At 34.2% G+C, this 21,744-nt stretch overlaps 2 protein-coding genes across 2 annotated transcripts in view; both read right to left on the bottom strand.

Moving 5' to 3' along the window:
• Window positions 1-18,907, bottom strand: part of LOC120346911 (uncharacterized) — a 30,277-nt gene extending 11,370 nt beyond the window's left edge. Inside the window, exons 1-15 of the mRNA XM_039416703.2 lie at window positions 18,691-18,907; window positions 9,539-9,706; window positions 9,237-9,404; window positions 8,431-8,559; window positions 7,945-8,023; window positions 7,094-7,204; window positions 6,062-6,119; window positions 5,132-5,304; window positions 4,466-4,587; window positions 3,644-3,790; window positions 2,908-3,042; window positions 1,488-1,674; window positions 1,093-1,206; window positions 544-795; window positions 93-214 (exon numbers count right to left, since the gene is read on the bottom strand). Of these exons, the coding sequence (XP_039272637.2) occupies window positions 93-214; window positions 544-795; window positions 1,093-1,206; window positions 1,488-1,674; window positions 2,908-3,042; window positions 3,644-3,790; window positions 4,466-4,587; window positions 5,132-5,304; window positions 6,062-6,119; window positions 7,094-7,204; window positions 7,945-8,023; window positions 8,431-8,559; window positions 9,237-9,404; window positions 9,539-9,706; window positions 18,691-18,775 (2,050 nt within the window). The 5' untranslated portion in view covers window positions 18,776-18,907. The remainder of the gene's footprint in view (window positions 1-92; window positions 215-543; window positions 796-1,092; window positions 1,207-1,487; window positions 1,675-2,907; window positions 3,043-3,643; window positions 3,791-4,465; window positions 4,588-5,131; window positions 5,305-6,061; window positions 6,120-7,093; window positions 7,205-7,944; window positions 8,024-8,430; window positions 8,560-9,236; window positions 9,405-9,538; window positions 9,707-18,690) is intronic.
• Window positions 11,195-15,937, bottom strand: LOC120346912 (ARF GTPase-activating protein GIT2-like). The gene has a single exon (XM_039416704.2). It carries the CDS (start codon window positions 15,837-15,839, stop codon window positions 13,476-13,478), a length of 2,364 nt encoding a protein of 787 aa, XP_039272638.2. The 5' UTR covers window positions 15,840-15,937; the 3' UTR covers window positions 11,195-13,475.
• Window positions 18,908-21,744: the final 2,837 nt, after the last annotated feature.

Here is a 21,744-nt window from a genome sequence, read left to right as displayed (position 1 = left end):
GGTATCTGGTAAGTTGGTGATATCAAGTCAGGTGTTGAGAACTAGTAATGCTAGATAGAAAACGAAACATAATCCCTACATAATCAACTTACCAATGGTTATCCAGTTTACTTGTAAAACTGCATCCTTTATAATGTTCTGACAGTTTGATTGTTTGCCCATTTCACATTTTTGTATCTTTGCAGGTGGAGACGAATTCACAATATACATGTAACTAAAATGATAAATAAAAATTGATAGCTGATGCGAGTATGTTACAACATAAGCAATTCAGACAAGACTGGAAAGATATCTAGATTATTATCAATAGCCAGATGCTTTTACTATTTTATTGAGATTTGTTGTAATGTTTCAGAGACATGACAAAATAGATATTTGCCAGATAGATGTTGAATGTGATTAAACAAAATCAAATAAGCAGAGTTGAAAATACATTGCTATAGCTTATAAGATTGTACTGAAAAAAAAGATAGTTTCAAATACCAAAATCATTCATTTTCAATTAAAAGTCAGAAATTTTTATATTCAATAATAATGACTAACCCTCTTTCTGGATCCAAGGCAATAGCTTTAGGTTTATAATTTGCATCGCCTTTCACCACCTGAGAAACATGCCGAGGTCCATTCACTGGATCCAGATTAGAAACATAAACTGAGTTTGATGATGAATCAGTCCAATAGATGAGTCGTGTTATTGGATCAATTGCTATTCCTTCTACTTTCCCTAAATATCTTTCACTGTTGTCTAGGAATGTTCGTCGTTGTGAGGTGGCCAAGTTATCTGATAATTTTGCACTGGACAAAAATAATGAATGAAACATTTGTTAGTTGAAATTCTTGAAACGTATCGAGATGAATAAAGTTATCTTTATATTCAATGCTTGTACTGAAGACAGATTCTGCTATAATTCCAAAACAAAGTGTTTCATGGTTAAATTCTAAAATCCAATTAGTCTTCTGAAATAAAACTAAATGTACAATAAGATTTATAAAAATATTGTCACACCCAATATGCACATAGCCATAGCTATGCTGATAAAAACAAATCAAAGCAATAAGCACATGAAGTTCAGAAGCGAAAAATATACTCACGCCTCAATTTTTTTTGAGGTAGTATCCGACCAATATATTGTTTCTTTTGCTGCGTCAATCGCAACTGTTGCTGCCCATCCTAGTCTACTCAGCACTGTCTTTGTATCAGTTTCTCTGAACATATTAGAAGATATAAAAGATGTTAAGCGATGTTTGACAGCTGCGCTCGGAAGGGTTATTTTGAAGGCTTTTTATTTTGTGCCACCATTTTGAACACAACTGTTCGGCAATTTAGCAGTCCAAGTTTATTTGATAAATTCATACAATTTCAGATATTTTTTAAATCAATTTTGATCTTAAAAACTTTAAAATGCTATGTTTTGTTGTATTTTCGGCATCGAAAATTAAAAGTAAAAATGTTGGTGAAACAATGATTTAACAATTTTATAATTCACCTTGATTCCAATTTTAATTTCAATCGTATGATTGTACTCATATCAGCAACATATATATCGACAGCAGCCTGAGGTTTAGGTTTTACCGCAACTTGGCCACATTTTCCATCTTTGCATTGACATTTTGCTCCATCTTGACTTGGAACACATAAATATTCACATCGAGAACCATCACATTGATTTGGATCTGGAAAAAATATATACAAACAAAAGTAGGCACAGATTTTTATTAGGGCACGAAGGAAGAAGCTCAAATACTTGTAAATGATAAAAATACAAAACTAAGTCATTGTTACATAATGATGTAAGTACTAACTTCAATGTATATTTTTATTTGAAATATATAATTTGTTTTAAAATTGGCATAAAATCAATATTATAAGGCATAAGCTTCCTCTTGAAATCACTATCAGCTGTGAAAGCCATTTAAAATAAAGGTTATAATGAGTGGAGAAAGTTACAAATAAAGTCATCAATGTGTTTGAGATGGCAATATTTGCCTTTTGTAATTTGTCGTTCTTCTTTTAGTTGAAGTGGACAAGTGACTGCTGACCGCCATATTCAATAAACATATTTACCTATACAATTTTACACGTTGTTGTTAAAAAAAATTTAAACAGATAAACTTTAAAATGAAACAAAATCTGGGGCTGGTTATCTATTTTCAACTACCAGTCGAATGGGAGGTCATGGTATTACCATATGTAAAATATGATAGGCTGTCCTGTGTCCAGTTACTAGTCCATGTCGGGTGTGGACAATAATTAACAAGTTTTTTGTTTTGATGTTATGGACTTGTTGATGGAAGAAGCTGTGACCAAATGTCAGCGAAGTGTCTACCAATCAGAGGCACATTTCTTACCAATTCATGGCAGCTCCTGCCACGAACGTACCACGGCGTCTCTTACCATGGTTTTATGGCGCTATTACCGGTATATTTACAAAGTCATGTACAATATTTTAGTTTATCATGCGGAATTATATTTACTTAAACCTAGACCTTACCCCAAATACATCAAAAGTGTATTCATAAGAATAGCGTTCAACTTACCCAATATTTATCACCATCAGGGGCAGCCCTGCTATTACAGCCCACACGCCGAGGTTATGGCAGCAAAATTGGTGGTATTCGATTTGCCGCCGTAACCACGACAACTCGCTATTGGTTTGTGGCAGCTAAAAAGTCAGTCGCCGTGGGTTTGGTCATAGCGGCCATGGTTTGGAAATCCCGCCATGGTTTTGTGGCAGCTCTAGACGCCACAAAATACTTGAAACTGCACTTGACCAATCATATCACACAAAATTATTCCCAATGGAATTTGAACCTCTGAATCTGAGGTGAGATGGTAATATAGACTTAATGATTAGAATGATGTGGGAACTGTCAAACAAAATTTTCTCATTACAAGTCATCACTTACACAATAACTGAGCATCTCTGTCATATATCGAAATGCCACTCGGATTCTCTAGTTCACCAACATGAAAATGCAAATCATTCCAATTCAGAAAATTGATGCTAAGAATGCATGTGTTGATCCAATCTGTCCAGTACACTGTGTAAAAGAAAATATTTATGAAATTCATTTTATGCATGAAAGCAACTTCCGATATTTAGGTGTTAAAATTTTTGAAATCACTAATATATTTCTGGTTTGTCATTGCCTACCCAATTTGTTACACCCTGGGTGAGGTGAAGTGGTGGTAATGGGTTTGAACCCGAGATCTGTAACTTAAGATGCCAATATGTCCAAGTCTCTAGTTCAGTGTTACTCAACTTTTTGCCCCGAACACCCATGCTTCGTGGAACACCAGAAATTAGAAGGTTAATTAAGGTATATAAAGATTTTTGTCGCCAGTTTGGAGACAAATTTACAATCCAGAGGCGCCGAAGTGCGGCCAAGATCATCATGGCAACCAATTTAATCGCACTTTTGATCTCTGTCACACTGAACACTACGAAGAAGTTCTGAAAAATCAGTGTTCCGCAGAACACAGTTTGAGAAACTCTGCTTTAACCAGAGGTGTGAAAGCGTAAAATTTCTCAGAAGTGAAACTGTGCATGTGCATTTTATGAGTTTTGAAATTATATAGTGTAATATGGATGCACTTGATCAGTATTAATTTGGTTCTTGATTTAACAAATGAATTTATTACCTCTATTTTTGTACAGAGTGATTGCAAATGGATCTTTCAATCTCCCCTCAGACAATTTCATATTTCTTCTTCTTTTACCATCTGTGTTTGAACAGGATAACATAGGAATTTTCCTATCTGTCCAACACATTTGATTTCTCTGAATATCTGTTTAATTAAAAAAACGAATTCATGATATATAACATCATGAAAACTAGAATTCGGTTGGAAACCGAAGACTTATCGATCGGAGGTTAGGGGATTCCCCAAAACAGTGGTCTTACTCCATAGTGACACCGTGTGTCCCATCACTAATTAATTAATAACTCGCTAATTATACGACATAATCCATCCAAAATCAATAGGCTTCTGTTCCGAACTATGATGATTGCACATGCAAAATTTGGAGCAGATTCAACCTCGCTTTCGTGAGATATCGCGTGTATCTAACAGACAAACAGACAAATACCTATCAACATACCTACCGATCTTAAGATCGATAAGTAATGACCCCATGATAGTCTTTGATCTGTTGATTTGACATTTTGAGTAGAATAGCTTACACACATATAAATATAGAATACAGACATCCAGTCGGGTGTAATAAAAGTCTTATCAATAAAAACATGCTATTTAGTAAATTGCACAATAATTTTTGTCCAAACAAACCTACGGCAAGGTAGAAAACATGAAGTAGCAAATTGTCCACAACATTCAAATTTAGTTCATTTCAGGTGATATTTAAAAAATGGGATAAATATTCAAAAATATTAACGTTTGGATGTTATTTTATAAGACATTAATTAGCTTTGCACAAGATGGAATATAAATAACAACAATTACCCAAAGCAATTCCACTTGGCCACGCAACGTCATCATCAATGAGTGTTTCGCATTCATCTTTAACTGACATCGAACATCTTTCTATCTTTGGATTTTTACCAAAGTCAGTTATGTAGACAAGCCTGGAATTTAAGAAAAAAAATAAACTTTTTATGTGAAAATATGTTCACAGTTCCATCTAGTTTTACAAAAATAAAGTTTCCTACACTGTTAACTAATTGTTGGAAAATGTGTGTAAAACAGCATAATGGAGCTCTCATAATTTGATTTGTTAAATAGTACAAATGAAGTTTGCTACTTATTTGCCCAAGGCTAGACATTTAATGACACAATAAATTTTATTGAATAAACAATTTCTAGTTTTTCGTTTGACACCAGGTTTCTTGATAAGGTCGATTACATTCTTCAAAATTATTAGCAGCTATGATTGTCTATGCCTATATTAAAATTAAAGTAACCACAGTAACTAAATCTCTCAAAAGCAAAAGAATAAAATATTAGTGTTCTCCTCATTCTCAATCATTGAAATCAATGCTGATTCAGCAATTTAGAAAATTCATTCATACAAGTTATTATTCAAAGCACATTTGGAATTTTTAGTTACAATCTGAGTTTCAATATAAGTTCAATATAAGACTAAAGGATTTTAGTTTACTATCAACATACCCATTTTTTGGATCAACTGCCAATCCTCTGGGATTGTAATGTTTATCTCCTTTCTTTATCAGTGCTACATTTGCACCAGTGACTTTAGCAACTCCAACTGAATTACTACCAGAATCAGTCCAAAATATGTTTCCATGAATCCAATCTACAGCAACATTTTCGGGTCTCACAACCTGTTTCAAATATGAATATTAAGTCCTGCTTCTGAGTACAGCACATCCACGACATACTGGGTGTCCATAAAGTCACTTTACAATTTCAATTTTGCAATGAAGTCAGTTCATTATATCCTAACCAGGTTTTTTGTTTCAAATCAGTAATTGTTAAAGTAATTTTACCTCATTTAATACATCTGTGAGTGACAAAACAATATATGGTATCGATAAACTCCCTTCGTAATTTTAAAACTTTATGGACACCCTATATTTAAATTGCTTTGAAAAAAATTATTTCAATTTTAGATATTCTAAACAGATCTACAAAGAGATCGCAGTGGCATCTAATATGATTACTTTACAAACGAAGAATACTATTTTCCCAAAAAGCAATTTGTAAAAGCAAAAGTTATGGATTGGGGTTTTTAAGATTCTTCTGAATCTTCAATTAATCCTTCACATGACAATTATGAAAGAACAAATATCGACATAAACCATATCTAAACCATTATTTTGTAAATTTATTTGAATCAGGATGTGAAAACTATACTCCCATGTCAGGACTCAAATATATATTTTTTAAAAAAGATCAGTATTTTAACATCATCAACAGCCAAGATTCTTTGAGTCCAAAATAAAACGCCAATTTAGCCATTATAATATTCATGGTATTTTTCTGACAGGCACTAACTTCGTCAAATAACGAATATTAAATGAAACAGTGATTGGATTGACTTATTGAATCTAAAATGAACATTTTCATCACTTTCATTACCTTTGTGTGATCAATAATCTTCCTTTTATTTGTTACTTTTTTGCCATCAAAATCTCCTCTGGAATCGAAAAATATATATAAAAATATGAAATTTATCTAATAACCCAAAATAGTCGTCTGGATAATTTTTGGACATTCGTATTTGATAAAAATTATTTCGAGGAAATTAAACTCACAGATTATATCAAAGGTAAAACTAAACGTTCAATACTTTTCCAAATCTCACAAGTTGTGAATCTCAAATTGTTAAAGTTTAACTTTGGGAGGAAGAGACCAAATAGGAAGATGACTGCTCGATCATCAAGGTGTATGTATAACCTAATATAATAGGTATTTTAACATTAATTTTTGAACTAAAATGCAACCTCGCAATGACTATAAATTGAATTCATGAATCAAAGTTCAAAATATTGTTTGAAATGGATGATACTATAACAAATAAATATGGATTTATATTTTGACATAAGTACTAAAAACATCTTTGTAAAATATGTCATGTTATTTTCGTAATTTCAAAATTAAGCAAATTCAACTTATTTATGAAACTATTTTGAGGTAAATACGATACTTTCAGAACATTGACTAATACTATAAATCATATTAAGGTATATAAAGCACCAATCTCAGAACAATAGTCTCAAAAATTGAAGCTTGAGGCTATTTAAGGCAAAGTTATCAATGTTGCATCCTTGCAGCACTCCTTTAGTAAAAAGCCATACAAAGCCATAATATGCCTGTAGGCACAAATTTTTCAATAAAGGTTTTTAGTTGAAAGTTTTTTAAGAAAAATAGCGCCTCAACAAAATTTTTGAATTTAACCTCTTTGCAATTAAGTAAAGAAAAGTGTACAAAATAATAATTAAATTAACTTATTTTTTCCATTTCATGATTTTGTCTTATCTTACTGAAACCTAAAATTAGTTTAACTGTGTCTGTAGACACTTCTGTAGACACTTCAAGGCAAAATGAAGATTAAATTTTGGTTTCATATGATGATTATAGGATGAATCATTGCAGATTAAAAAAGTTTACCTCCATATTGATCTTTGTGTCATATCAATCCAATATATTTTTTTGTTCCTGACATCGACAGCCACACCAGTTGCGTATGTTTGACCATCAATAAGTGACTGATATTTAGTGCTGGAAAAATATATAGGGAAGTTCAAATATGAAAGTTAAAAGAAGGTTTTTAGTTTTGCATACCAGTGCTGGGAATGCTTGAGTCACTAACTCAACTTGAGTTGGAGTCGAATGAACCTTTTATCAAAGACTGGAGATGACTCGAACTCATGTTCAACAGAACACCAGTGGGACTTGTCTAATGATTGATTTGACTTGACTGACTTGAATTGAGACTCGGATGGCCCATGACCTGACATGGCATGCGGCTCGGAGTTCAAAGACTTTTTTCTAACACTGCTGCATGGGCCTACTATATATAGATAAAACCAATCAAACTGTTTGAATAGAATATGAATGAAGTATTATTTTATCTTTGTCTTATACATCTTCTGTCAAAATCAATTCACCATTTTAATATAATATCGTTTAAAAATATAAGTATTGTCCTGTGCCTTCCATTTCCACAAATGTAACATTGGACCCCAAACTGAGGATTTTGAGGAAAATTTTTATGCTACTATTGTTTTGGAAAGTTTTCTCAAAGCATGGTAAAAACATCTGTTTATAATCATAATAGAAGTTCAAACATGAAAAACCAGAGAGGACAACATCTATGTAACAAATTGCCAATATTCGTCCAGTTAAAACTAGACCCAAACAAGACCTAATAAATCACATTTTATCATTCATCAAATCATGAGCCAAGAACACCAATTCGAATGTGGAGATAGATATTAGTCCTGTTATTAAAGTCTTACCTATCAGAAGTAAACATGGAAATGCTGCTCTTGTCATGAGAGAAAATCAACTTCGGGGAAGGTCCCACAACTAATGGTTCTGCAAGTATAACCACAATATATTTGTCAGTAATTTTTATTTCACTATGAGAGTCTTATAAAACTATTATAAAAATAAGTCATCATGATTTTGAGCCTCGTGCATCAATTAATTCAAAAACCATAAAACTGGTTGGCCTGCACTTGGTTAGCACGATTGTAAGAACACTAGCTGATTTAAAAGGAATCCAAATGCACCATTCAGATTCATATCACTAAAAGTTCTAGATGGGTGTCGTAATAATAATTTCCCCACAAAATTGCATTTAATTTTTTACTTTATTCTTAAACATTGTTTTTGTAAAATTAAACTCTACTGTCTGTATTTTTTCCATAAAACTGGACTATTATATATACAAATTACAAGGTTTTTTTTTCCAATCAAACAAAAATTTTCACTCTTCTCACTTATAAATGACATCATCGAAAAATCCTCTTTCTTTGAGGGTTTGGAACTGACTTCATTCTTGACAACTCTTGTAAGAAATGGAGCTTTCCAATCTTCTTTGACAAATTTTACTTCACCACCAGTTTCATCTGAAATTGTGTGGATACAAATCATTAAAAAGCATTTATTTCACTAGTTGTTCAATTTGTGTTGATTTGCCTTTCCCCGATAAAATTGCAAATTTTAGAATTACCGGTATATATTTTGTACTTATACGATTGATGATGTTTTTGAAAAAGTCAACAATTATGCCTTCAGATTTTGGGTGCAGAGTTGCTAATTTTATATATCACTAGGAACACAACCATCATACTTATTCTAGACTCGACAATGAGGCGCATCGTGCTAAGCATAAGGAATACCACCGCAGGTTCGAATCATGTAGGGGAAAATTATGTGCGAGAGAATTGCTGGACTCTGGGGTATTGTAGGGAGGTTCACTTAACCCGATCGGCTTTTCGCTCCCCCAGGATAATTATGCAAATCCTATCCTATATTGAAAGAAAAAAATAAGTTGGCCAATTGCTGCCCCATGCATTGTCATTTGACAAGTCAAGCCTTTTCAACTTATATTCCCTGCGAGTATGAGGATTTAAATCTCATTTTACTAACAGGGCTATCAATTAGAAAATGGGAAGCATGGGAAATATGAATGATGACAACTATCAAGTCATTTCGTTCACTATCAAATCAGCAGATATTAATCTACACAAACAATATATAATGTGCAATATGCCAAAACAAATTGTCTTTTTCCGCTACTTACTTGTTAGCAATCCTTCGTGAATAGCAGCAGCACAAATAAAGGAATCGGAAGAATATTCATTGTCCGTTCCATACATTTGTCTTTGTACATAAACACATCCTGGTGGACAATTCAGTGTCCAAGTAGTGTCTGGGAATGAGTCAGCTCTTAAATAACAACGTTGATCACCTGTTAAGACACATTTAATCAGTTTTTATTTCGGCAAATTGTAATTAGCTCGATTATTTAGTTTAGAAACAATTCCAACCATGATTTCAGCAAAGTTTCATAAACGAATGGAAAGAATGATTTATGTTATTTACCCCAGCATGGTGAGCAGTAATTCAGATGGGCACTGCCATTTGGATAAATATAAGTAGGGCACCAAGTTCTTTCGCTTTCTACCCCATCACTTGTACATTCATCATAACTTTTGCCTCTGAATGTAAAGGGGAAGGTGCATCTCTCTCCATGAATGGTGCATTTTTCCACTAAAATAGAAAAGAAATAGATTAACAAACAAATTTATAACATTGCCATTTTATGATTGACATAATTCATTAATATAAAAGCTCTCAATCCCCAGTCAAGGGTCATCTGGGTTTTGAGTCAAGTTCGAGTCTAGGCAAGGTCTATTCTTTATGTCTAAAGCCAATTCAAGTCACTGAATATCCAGAAACCTAACTCAATCAAGCCACTGATTTACACCGAGTTGACTACATAAACCACAGTGAGATGAATGACTATGAGTCACATTGATACCAAAAATCCATTTTAAAATAACCAATTTTTCATTGAATAGAACCAGAATTTGAACATGTAGCGACAATATATTTCTCAACATGCCTAATTTTGAGTTGTTGTTATAAAAAGTTTGTAAATTATCAATTTTCTTAATACAAATTGATAGACATGGTAAATCGTATATTTTTTCTCATTTCAAAGACTCGCTCAAAAATATCTTCGAGTGCCAAATCTTTCTGGCGGTTACTCAAGTCCAAGTCATCTCGTTTTGATGGCTCCAGTCACTTCAAGTCTTTGAAAAAGGTAACTGAAGTGGAGTCAATGAATTGGGTCTTCACAACACTCATTCCCAGCAACTATAGATACTGTAGTCCGTATTGAATAAAATACTATTTTTATTTTAAATTTGAGATTTTCCATTGATTATGAATACATTTTAAAAGCATCTGGAAGTTTGAAACTAAAGGGTAATCATTTCCCAGGAGTTTAGTATGTGTATGCGATGACATATTTATAACATATTAATACCATCCAAAGATCCAATTTTTTCTTGAAAGCAATTTCCTTATCTCGTGAAACCATCATGGCTTTCAGAATTTTTTAAAATATCATAAATCAGTGGTTGTCAAATAAATAAATAAAATATCCCCATGAACAGTGAAAATTTGGTCATCTTAACCTAACATGATTCTCTTTCGCAATCAGGGTCTACTTTATTGCAAAATTAGTTTTTTGTCAAAAGGAATTTCTCATAACTAATTGTTTGCCTTGACTTTGTGACCATATGGCCCTTCTGACATATCAATTCTGCTATTAGTTATTTGTTAAAGTTACAAGGATTTTTTGTGTTTACCTGTTCATGAATCACTATTATACCCAACTTGTTTATTTCTTAGATTTTGTTTCTAGTTACTGATGTAGAAGTGCCTGATTGTTGAAATTTATCACAGAAAACCATAGCGATTTTTAAATATCCCAATGTCCTATACTCATCAACATATATAACCAGGCGCTCTAGAATTGTGTGTATCAATATGGAGGTAACTAATGAAGGGAGTGAAATCTATAGACAGGGGTATATTCACTTGGATAACATAGACAGTCCCTGAACTCGTAATAGAACTAAAATAAAGAAAATAGGAATAAAATTATGACCTAATTCTAACCTGGTACACATACTTCGGGAGAACCTATAATCCCTTGAAAACCCTGCTCTTCAAATGAAATACAAGGAATAATGCACATATGCAAGAAGATGTATTTCGATATATATTAATAACATAACAAGTGAAAATTAATAGGCACAACACATAGATCACACTGCTTAATATTATAATGTAACTAAATATACAATTATTAAGCACCACATTAAGCATGAATTGGCAATATCCCATTTTCTAACAAAACAAAAACCTGTCAACAAGCAGACGGCTTCAACCTGCAGGCTGTAAAGTAGTTCAACATAACTCCAATAAATATGGTAGATTTAGGCAGTCTTGTTACTAAGTTAAAAAGGAAGTCGATTGAACTATGAACTCTTCTTATGATAATTCCATAATCTATGTTGGACAGGTATAAACATTCTGAGTCTTGATGTGAAAAACTGTTAAAATGTTAATTTAACTTGACATGGTTCAATACTCACACCAATCACAATTTACTGGCATGTAATACACAACCATAACGCTATGTAGTTCTAGTAGCTCGTAAGAATTTCAGTGGGTGCACATAGGTAACTATGCTCAAAGAGTCTCCCATAATTTCTTAGTGATTGTGTTTAACCTGGATTTGAGCAATTTATGTTTATAAAATGACAGTTTCTCCATGAAATCAATTGTAATGGAATGTGATATTCTAATAGCGAATGACATACAAGATATACCGGTATTTTTGATAAAATTTACACACAAAAAATTTTTCAGAATCAAACTGAAGTTCCCTACAAAGAAACTAACAGTAAAACACAAATATTAAGTCAATAAAGGAGATAGTGTTGTTACTTAACTTAAAAAAAAGTAGGAGTCTCGATTACTAATGTTTAAATATAAAGTTTAGTATTCTGGAATTCTTCATTAAGATTTATTGCATGCTGATATCGCTAAATTTAGTCCATTTTCAGCAAAATGACCATCCAAAATTACCAAATAATATAACTTCAGAAACACAAAATGAATTAAGTTTGATACTCATAGAATTCACCATAAAAAATCATTTGAATACTGAGATTTATTGCTTTAAATTCAGTCCAGTGATCATCACTATCAGATCGAACTTTTAAGGATAAAAATTTAAAAAAAGTTCCTATAATTATTCAATGCATAAAACAAAGCACTAATTTCAATTCCTCTTTACTTTAATTTTTTTTTTTTGAAACTCAACAAAGAGACTCAACAAGTAATGTTCAAATAAGTTTGATATTATGGGATTTTCCATTGGAACTTTTTCAGATAATGATAACTCTTAATTACATCTAAGTGATCATTACTAACAGATCAAAATTTAAGAACACAATATGAGTTCAACGAAAAAAGAGAAGCAGGTTTAAATTTAAAATGTTTCAAATCATTGTTTTGAAATCCATATCTAATCGCTATGAATTTTGTGTTAGACATATGACATTTTTGTTGAATGAATAACAGTACCAGATAATATTTTATTTCTATATTCAATGATAAGTTTTGCCAATATCAGCCAATAAAGAATCATACAAGACTTTTTACTAGATTCAAACAATTAGGAGAGTGTTTGATTTCAATGCAATAACTAGCAAGAAGCAGTCAACAAAATGGTAAAGTTAACCTAAGAAATCATAATACATTATAAATTGTGAACGAATAAATAAGAACAGATTAAATGACATTGACAAGGATTGGTGATGATTTAAATGTGATGATAAGTGTAAAGATAATAGTCGTCGACTTGAAAAAAGACAAAAAATAAATAATATACCAACACCGACGTGATTAAACCTTGAATTAATCTTTTTCTCAACTAATTCAGCTATCGAGTAGAATAATTCTGTTTCTATATTTATTTAACAAAAATTGAAAACTAATTAGAATCACTGTTTTCTATTAGAAATTAATTCAATTTCTCAACCAATTGTTCCCAAACTTCTCAGACCTATGGCCACTTTTGATATTCGGCCTAGAAGTTACAAACTGTCCCCCCAGTTAAATAATATTTATCAACATATTTTAACAGTTTGAAGATACGTTTAATATAGTAGTCTTGAGTATATTTTGGAATATATAAAATTGTTATCTTATCGCCTTGTGAGTTGACATGGCCGTATTGCAGACCATTGAATAGAGAAACTGTCCATTCTTTATGAAGCATTGAAACAGAAATGGCATTATAACAAAACAAAACTGTTCATGCATGTTGATGATAGAAATTTAAAGATTTTTATCTACTGCAAGCATTTCATCTTTTCTATCATGATTAATAATTGTAGGATTAATGGCAAAAACACGAATTCCCATGATTACTGTTCCACAGTCATAAACCTTACGATCAAGCCTCAGCTCTTGAGGTTGAAGGCTCGGTTTCCTCCTTAGGTGCCATCATAACAAGTTGCTTTTCGGCTTTAGCAACTTCATAAGCATAAGCAATAATTTCCTCCGTCAAATGCTTGTGGCTATCGGCTTTACTTTTATGCTCCGGTGGTGTGTCTTTGCAACGATTTCTGAGCTTGTGAGCACTTTCACATATCAATGATAAGACTGATTTTATTGCTGGCAGGTGAGGTTTGTCGAATAGAGCAATAACTTCTGAAACTGCAGATAGAATATTCTCTGCACATTCTAAATAGGAATCGACTTTCTTCAATTGAGCTGTTTGGAGCAAGGTTTGTATCATTCGAGTAAGTAATTCTGTTTTTTTCATCAACGCTTGACGCTCCGGCCAAATAATTGGCTCCTCTGCATCCACTTGTGAATGAGGACTACTTGAATTACTCTGAGTAGTTTTTTCTTGCGCTTCTTCCTGAGGCTCTGAGGCTTTAGCTGTGTCCTCAGAGACTAAATCAGGCCTAGGCTGTGCTAGAGGAGCTGTTGGTTGCGGAAGATTATTATTTGCATTTAAATTGGTTTGCTGAGGTTCTGCATCTTTGCCAGTAGTTTTCGATTCAGACGTTGCTGTAGTTTCAGACTTGGCTTCGTCTTTTGCAACGGAGTTATTATCGTATTCACTCCCATTACTGCAATGTGATGGGCTATCAGCCGCAGCAACAGCATCATGCTTGGTAACTAATGGACTTGCTGATTGTTGAAGGTCCTCACCAGTGGCACCTTGATGATCAACATGAATTGTACGACGACGTAACTCTGAACTCTCAGTCGAGTGCAATGACGATGTACTCCCTGATGAGTCATTCGGATTATATACAGAACTTGGTCTAGCAGTAGGACTCTGAAGTCCGATTCGAGGCAGTGCTGTAAAATCACTTTGGTGCGCTGCTTGGGGCGTGCTCTTGGCAGATTGGGTTAGCTGTGGAACATTAGAAAGCAACGTTTGAATTTTTCTAGTTAAATCAATCTTCTGTTTTGCCAGTGCTGTGACTTTTGTAGACAACTCACGATTTTGTTCAGTGAGTCTCAAACATTCAGCATTTTTCTCCTCTAATTTTGCTTTTATTGAGAGAAACTCTTCCTTTGGTACAGTTTCTTTAGGTGGCTCAATAGATTTCTCGATTGCAAAGTAATTCAATTCTTCATCAGGTGGAATGTCATAAATCGGGTCTTCTTCTGGAGGAATAGGATCAAAAATTTTCTGTCTTCGAGTGACTTCATGTAGAATATCACAGATTAAATTATTCATTTCAGCTTCTTTGAAAATTGCTAGCTTTTGACGACCCTGGTTACGAGTCGTTGAATAATCTGGATGAACTGGAAGAAACGGAACAACCTCGGTTTGTAATGCTGGGTTTGTGCCTTTCCCAGGAAATAAAATTCCCTTCTGTATTTCTTGCCAAACTCGTTCCAATTCACGACGGTCGACTTCATCATAAACATCCATAGCTAATTCCCCGAATGTTTGGTTGTTTAGAGCTCGAAGACGCCGCTTACCCTCTGGGCTTATCACACAAGCATCCTTTATCTTAGGTAAAAGATAATGCTTTCCAGCCTTATGATCTGGAGTTTGACTGCAAACGAACTCAGTGAATCTATCAGATAGTTCATGCTGAAGTTCAACTAATCGATCGGCTAAATCATTATGATTCTCAGCTCTGGCTATGTCTTCAGGTGTTTTACCATTTGAATCTCGTATAGCAGGATCCGCTCCATAAGCAACAAGCAATTCAACCTGCAGGCTTTGCCCAACTTTCGATGCCACATGAAGCGGTGCATTTCCTCTTTCTGGACTAAAAAAATTTGCTTGAGCGCCACGAGATAAAAGTCGTAAACATGTTTCCAAGTTACCAGTTCTCACGCTTGAATGAAGCTGTTTGCTAATGTCATGATGTTCATCTTCTCTGAGTGGTAAGCGATGAACGTAAGACAAATTCAAATACTTGGATTTGATAAAATCGGATTTTGTTGGGTGAATATTGTCATTAGGATTAGGTTTTCTTTTTCCACTACGCATTTGAGCAGGATCTAACAGCGAGTGTTCCCAAATAGAATTTGCACCCGCAGACACTAGATGTTGCACCATGCTGAGCATATTTGGGTGCCAGGTGCATTTATGCAGATGCTTCACTTGGGAAATATGTCGTCCAAGAGTCATGTGCACACTTGCGCAATCATTGCACATCAAAACACCACGATTCACTGATGCCCAGTTAGCATCTGGAGCTCCACAATCCGAACATATTTCAGAAAGAGGTCGTATCCCAGATTTGACTGGATTTCTCGGCATCGTTCTGCTTTTCATCATTGTCACAGTGAATTGAATTTCACCAACATTAAGTCATCAACACCATCCAATTTATTTTTTTAATATTTGTAATTTGCTAAAGAATTAGGAATGTTAATACAATTCATAGCAATGTTATAATGCATTGTTAGGCAATAATGGAAAAGGGGTGTCTTTCACTTCAAAACATTTACTGCATTTCCAATCATGCTATTACTGAATTATAAAATTCTATACACACATACACAGCAGTATAACCTGTTCCTAAATTATTTCCACTATCCACTACCATCAGACCTTGCAATCATGCTTTTGTTTGTTGGTGATAACTACTGAACTTATAAATTACTAGTATGCAACAATCTTGGGGTCCAGTGTAGTTTCGTACCTAAACTACTTCTAGCGGGTGTTACATAACAATTTTTGCATATGTTAATCCTAACCCCCACCTGACTGGGTCATCTAAAAATTATGGCACTATGACATCACAGTGACGCAATAGAGGTCAAACTATATGAACTATCATCCAAGATGTGCAGACGATCATCTGGAATCGAGCAACTCTTGTCGCAACGATCCCAATATGAGAGAGATCGCTGCCATTAGTGAGTCGCTATCATCGACGCACATGCCATTTTTGGGCGATCGTATGAGCTCTATGTCGTGAATGTGACGTCGTAGTGACATAACTTTGGGATGGCATAGTCAGGTCTGCAGGATTGACACGTGAAAAAATTGTTATGCTATGCCCACTAGAAGTAAGTTAGGTACAAAACTACATGCTGACATGAGACCCCAGTCATGATGGGTTAGATATAACAGAATACTGGAATAAGGAATTTTAAATCGTTCTGCCTTGTGTCATACAGAGTAGGTACACATCTACAGCATTTTGGGTCTAGTATAGTTTAGTACCACAAGTACTTCCGGTGGGCGTAGCATAACGAATTTTGCTTATGCTATTCCTAACCCCCACCTGACTGTGCCATCCAAAAATTACGTCACTACGACGTCACCATCACGTCATAGGGATTGCCAAAGTATAATTACGATCGCCCGAAATGACATCTGCGCCGCTGATAACGAACTTGCTAAAGCCGGCGATCTCTCTCCTATCGTGATCGTTGTGACGAGAAAACGGGAGAAATTGATTGCTCGATTTCGGGTGATCGTCTGCGCGTTTTGGACAACCATCCGCATACTTCGGTGGGCATTATTACGCCACTGTGACGTCAAAATGACGTAATTTTTCGGTGACGTAGTCAGGTGGGGGTTAGGATTGACATATGCAAAAATTGTTGAGCCAGGTCAACTAGAAGTACATGTGGTACTAAACTATACCAGACCCGGCATTTTAAGGTACATGAAATGGATTCATCCTGAGAGAGAAAAAAGGTGATACAGTGATAAGATGGTGTAATCATATGGCGAATGACAGTCTCTCGTGCAGTTATTAGTCCATTTCGATATGGGATTAGTTATTTTTTGTCATTGTTTTCCAGTTATTTTTGTTTTTGACAGTCAGATGCATGAACTTGCATTCATACCTGCATACAGAATTCTGCTATTTCAGTATTTCTATATTTGTTGAAATAACAAACATAGTACAGTAATAAGTAATCAGCACTACAACAGTTAAGTACTAGAAAGATTCCAAAAATTCTAAGATTTAGTTAGAGTCTCACAGACAGTTTCAGTCTTCATTATTAAACTAATTAAACCCATTAATAAACTTATACTTATTACGGTACCGGTATCTGATCACTGGATTGTGATATGCGTTGTCCAAATAGTCTACAGAACTAAAAAAACAAATACAGAACTACAGAACTGTCTAACGAACACTGGAATATACTACAAACTCAAAAAGAATCATTCAATTACGACAATTGAACAATTGATTCGAAAACACGACTGCGCGACAACAGAAAGATACCCCCACTGACTGCTTCCACGCCTAGGATTGGTGATTTCCCCTCCTTATTCTATTATAAGTCTTTGTGTACAGGAGGTGCTTGGAGTGCACTTTCATGAGCGAGGTATCACGGCAATTAAATACATTTAAGGAAACATGCACACTATACTGAAGACTAAATATTTTTTATAATATACGGTATTCATATATGATAGAATATCCTAATCATAACAGTTTTTAACCAATAAAAAGCGACCAAAAAAATAGGATCAACATTGGTCTCCCACCACCATATTTAACGAACTCTTCAGCGACAACTGACGGCCGAACGTCGCTACTGAATCAGTTCCCGTATTAAGTACGTTTTTATCGCGTCAGTCGTGTAATATAATACATTGATTCTGAATCTGTCAATTTTGTTATTGAACCCTAATTAGAAGCTGAAACCAGTAATGGTATGTAAATAAATCTGTCAAAACTATACTACCTGTTTCTCACCCAATCTACGTACAGGTATGTCAACAACAGTGTCTCTATTTTTCTCGACCTTTTCAACAACGCGTCAGAAAGTAATTGCCCTCCAGCGAATGCTGTGAAGCTCAGTTTCAATACCGGCAAAAATTACATTAAAATACGAAACATACAAACGGAAATAATTTCGTTCATAAATACTGTAGAATAATCACACTTATAATTTCGACCCATCTTGATGGGATCAAAAATGTAATATAAACAAGCACTGAGATTCATCCTCACGATCGATTGAGTTTTTGTTAATTTAATTTTTAAAACAATTTTAAGATGATCTGTTATGTTATAATTTATCAACGAAACAGCCCAATTATGTGCTATCAGCTAAACTACGTTTATTTTCTAAGATTGTAGATAAAATAATGGAGAACCAAACGTAACAAAATCACACACACGAAGAGAATATAATACAACATAAAAGCTCACCTGATTTAGCATTATCTTCGGCCACAGAAATACCGATAATAACGGCGACGACGAGGAAGAAATTCATTGCAGTACTCTTGTACATCAAATATCCCTTTGGTTTTGGTTCGACGATCGTCACAGATAAAATTTCTGACGAATTTCTATTTCATCGAAGAATGGTGATTATTTAGCCTGCAGCTAACGCGCATGTTTTTCTGTAGATTTGTTGATATCGGGTGGTTTTGCAGTGTGAGGAAAACTTAGTGAAAGGCACTGACGCTGGGAAAGTCCGATAGCGCGCCACATAAAGCCTTGCAGGGATTGCAAGGAATACAACTGTTCATGTCTAAAATAAATAAACATAATTCCTAAAATAATGCTAAATTTTGAATTGTTGTTGGTGTCGTTTGGGGTGATTGTTATAGAAATTCGCTTTCAAATTTTCAATACATAAAATGCGAGAACTCGCTAGAAGCCTATTACTTTTATTTGTAATTTTTTCTGAGGATACCATGATACCAAATATTTCATCCAAAATTGTGATGTTTTACCCGAATTGGCGGGAATACTGTTTTGATCGTTGAATTTCGCGATCATATGAGTATTGCTTCTATTTCGTTGTTTTTATTAAATGTAGCAGCTCTACCTTGGATTCTATCGTACTCGTTGTTTGTGTCATAAATCTAAAAACAAGCAATTGTAATCGCGTTGTTTAAAGCTTTTTTAAATTATCATGAAATTATAATTACCGTACAAAGCTCATTAGACACAAAAAAATCAATATTTTGTTTATAAAACAATAGTACTTGTTTTTAGAGTAATCAAAAAAGACCAAAGTACTACCCGATCCATACATTAGGGCGGCATAGAATACACGCTTATAAAGCGCACGATGGATTTTTGACAAAAAAAAAGCTACAGGGGTGGTAGCACAAAAGTCACATTGGCGGTGTCCAAATAGGGCTGATGAAATGCGGTCGTTGCGTGTCAAATTGGGGGTGACGAAATAAGATCGTCGAGTCAAGTTAGGGGTGACGAAATACGGTCGGGGCGTGTCAGATTAAGGGTGACAAAATACGGACGGTGCGTGTCAGATTGGGGGTGACGAAATACGTTCGCTGCGAAGAAACCGAAGATTTAATTTCTGCATGTCAGAATAGTAGAAGCACGTTTTGAACTGGACCTAATCAAACCTACCAAACATAGCGTATATTCCGGTAATTTTAGGAAAATATATATATATGTATCATAGTCAAACGTGGTTTTGTATTTAAACTTAATTTACCACAATTATCTTTTTACTTTTTAATACAGCGATATTGGACGTCTAATACATTTAAAGCAAGTATAGGGGTGACGAAATGCGGTCGTTGTGTGTCAAAATGGGAGTGACGAAATAGGGCCGTCGAGTCAAGTTAGGGGTGGCGAAATACGGTCGGTGCATGTCAGATTGGGGGTGACGAAATACGGTCGTTGGGTGGTGTCAGGTTAGGGGTGACAAAATACGGTCGCTGCGAAGAAACCTTAAATATTTGATATCGAAGTATCGGAGAGTATAAAATAGGGGGAAAAAACATTTAACGTTCTCTCGTGGGTACTTTTGGAAATGTCGAAAAATTAAAGTTTTGGATGGGCGGTTTCTCGAAAATTTTCAATAAAGTCAGCATTACGATATATTGACAAAAAAAGGAAATAAAAAACATATAAATTCGATTTCATCATTTCAGAATTGTAGCAGCACGTTTTGAACTGGCCATATATAATACCAAACATGGCGTATATTCCGATAATTTTATGAAAAATATATATCTATCATAGTTAAGTATGGTTTTGTATTTCAACTAAATTTACTAAATAATTGAACAATTATCTTTTTTACTTTCGCATACACTGATACTGAACGTTTATACACATGGAATAAGTTGCAGGTATTACAAAATAACAATAAACATTATATGTCCTTTCGTGGATTTTTTTTAATTCTGAAAATTAAAATTTTGATTGGATGATTTCCGGAAAACCTCCTATAAAGGCAGTAATACGACACACTGGGAATAGAGGGGAGACGTAATAGATTCGATTTTATCGTGGCAAAACAGTAGCACGGTTTTACATGGCCGTATGTATTTCCAAACATAGCGTATAAATGTAACATATTTTAAAGAGGATGCTTTCGAGAATCGCTTTTTGGAAAAGTTTATTTTCCTCGAGATGACATTCACATTTATCGATTTGGATGAAACACAAAACCAATTCAAAATATTTTACGTCTGAATTGTTGAAATATCGAAGGATATGAGCTGTGTTTGGTAATACATGCTGCTACTGTTTTACTATGATGAAAAGGAATCTATGAGGGTTTTTCTTTTCTTCCAATGTGTCATAATACTAATAGGGGTATTCTTCCTGCTATTTTACATGATGCTTGTAGACCTTATTCATACGAAAACATTTAAGCTCAATTTTGATATGATTGCTTTTTTATACCTACTTTGTTGCTCCGAACTTTAACACTCGAACGAACAACTTGACTATTGCAGTGACGTTTTAATGCCCCCATATAGACGTTACTTTGAGTCATTCACCATTTACATGTTTTAAGTAACCAATGTCATACACTCACATGAAAACTTTCTCTTATTATTTTAGTCATCAATCAAAAATGTCAAATTCGGTAATATCATAATTGATCAAGCAAGTAATTTGTCTGAATTTATATCTAGGTATATTTAATTAATGCTTATATCATCCCAACCGTTTGCCAACTAAATTCTTCTTCCATTGAAAGTTATTGATGGTTTCGGACAAACCTACAATATCACATCCTAGATGTCTTACCACATCTAAAGCCCTTGTCTGTCACGTTATAAATATATATTGAGTGGTACCGGTAACTGATATCGATGTCCACTTGATTGTATTGATACCAGTTGCTATACAGTCTATACCGAGAATTTGTTGCTTACAATTATAATTTGTCGTGTTATTGTTTTCTGTTTGACAAAACAAATAAACTCTCTACTTAAAACATAATAAATCTGTTACTATTTCGAGATGTTCAAGACTTGAAGA

The sequence above is a fragment of the Styela clava genome, chromosome 11, assembly GCF_964204865.1.
Source record: "Styela clava chromosome 11, kaStyClav1.hap1.2, whole genome shotgun sequence".
NCBI classification, from domain to species: Eukaryota; Metazoa; Chordata; class Ascidiacea; order Stolidobranchia; family Styelidae; genus Styela; species Styela clava.
Note: the sequence above shows the minus strand (reverse complement) of the source record. Positions and strands in the feature narration are given on the sequence as shown.

Excerpts from the sequence above, each read along its gene's own strand:
- LOC120346912 (XM_039416704.2), bottom strand. The coding sequence starts at position 15,839 with ATGATGAAAAGCAGAACGATGCCGAGAAATCCAGTCAAATCTGGGATA.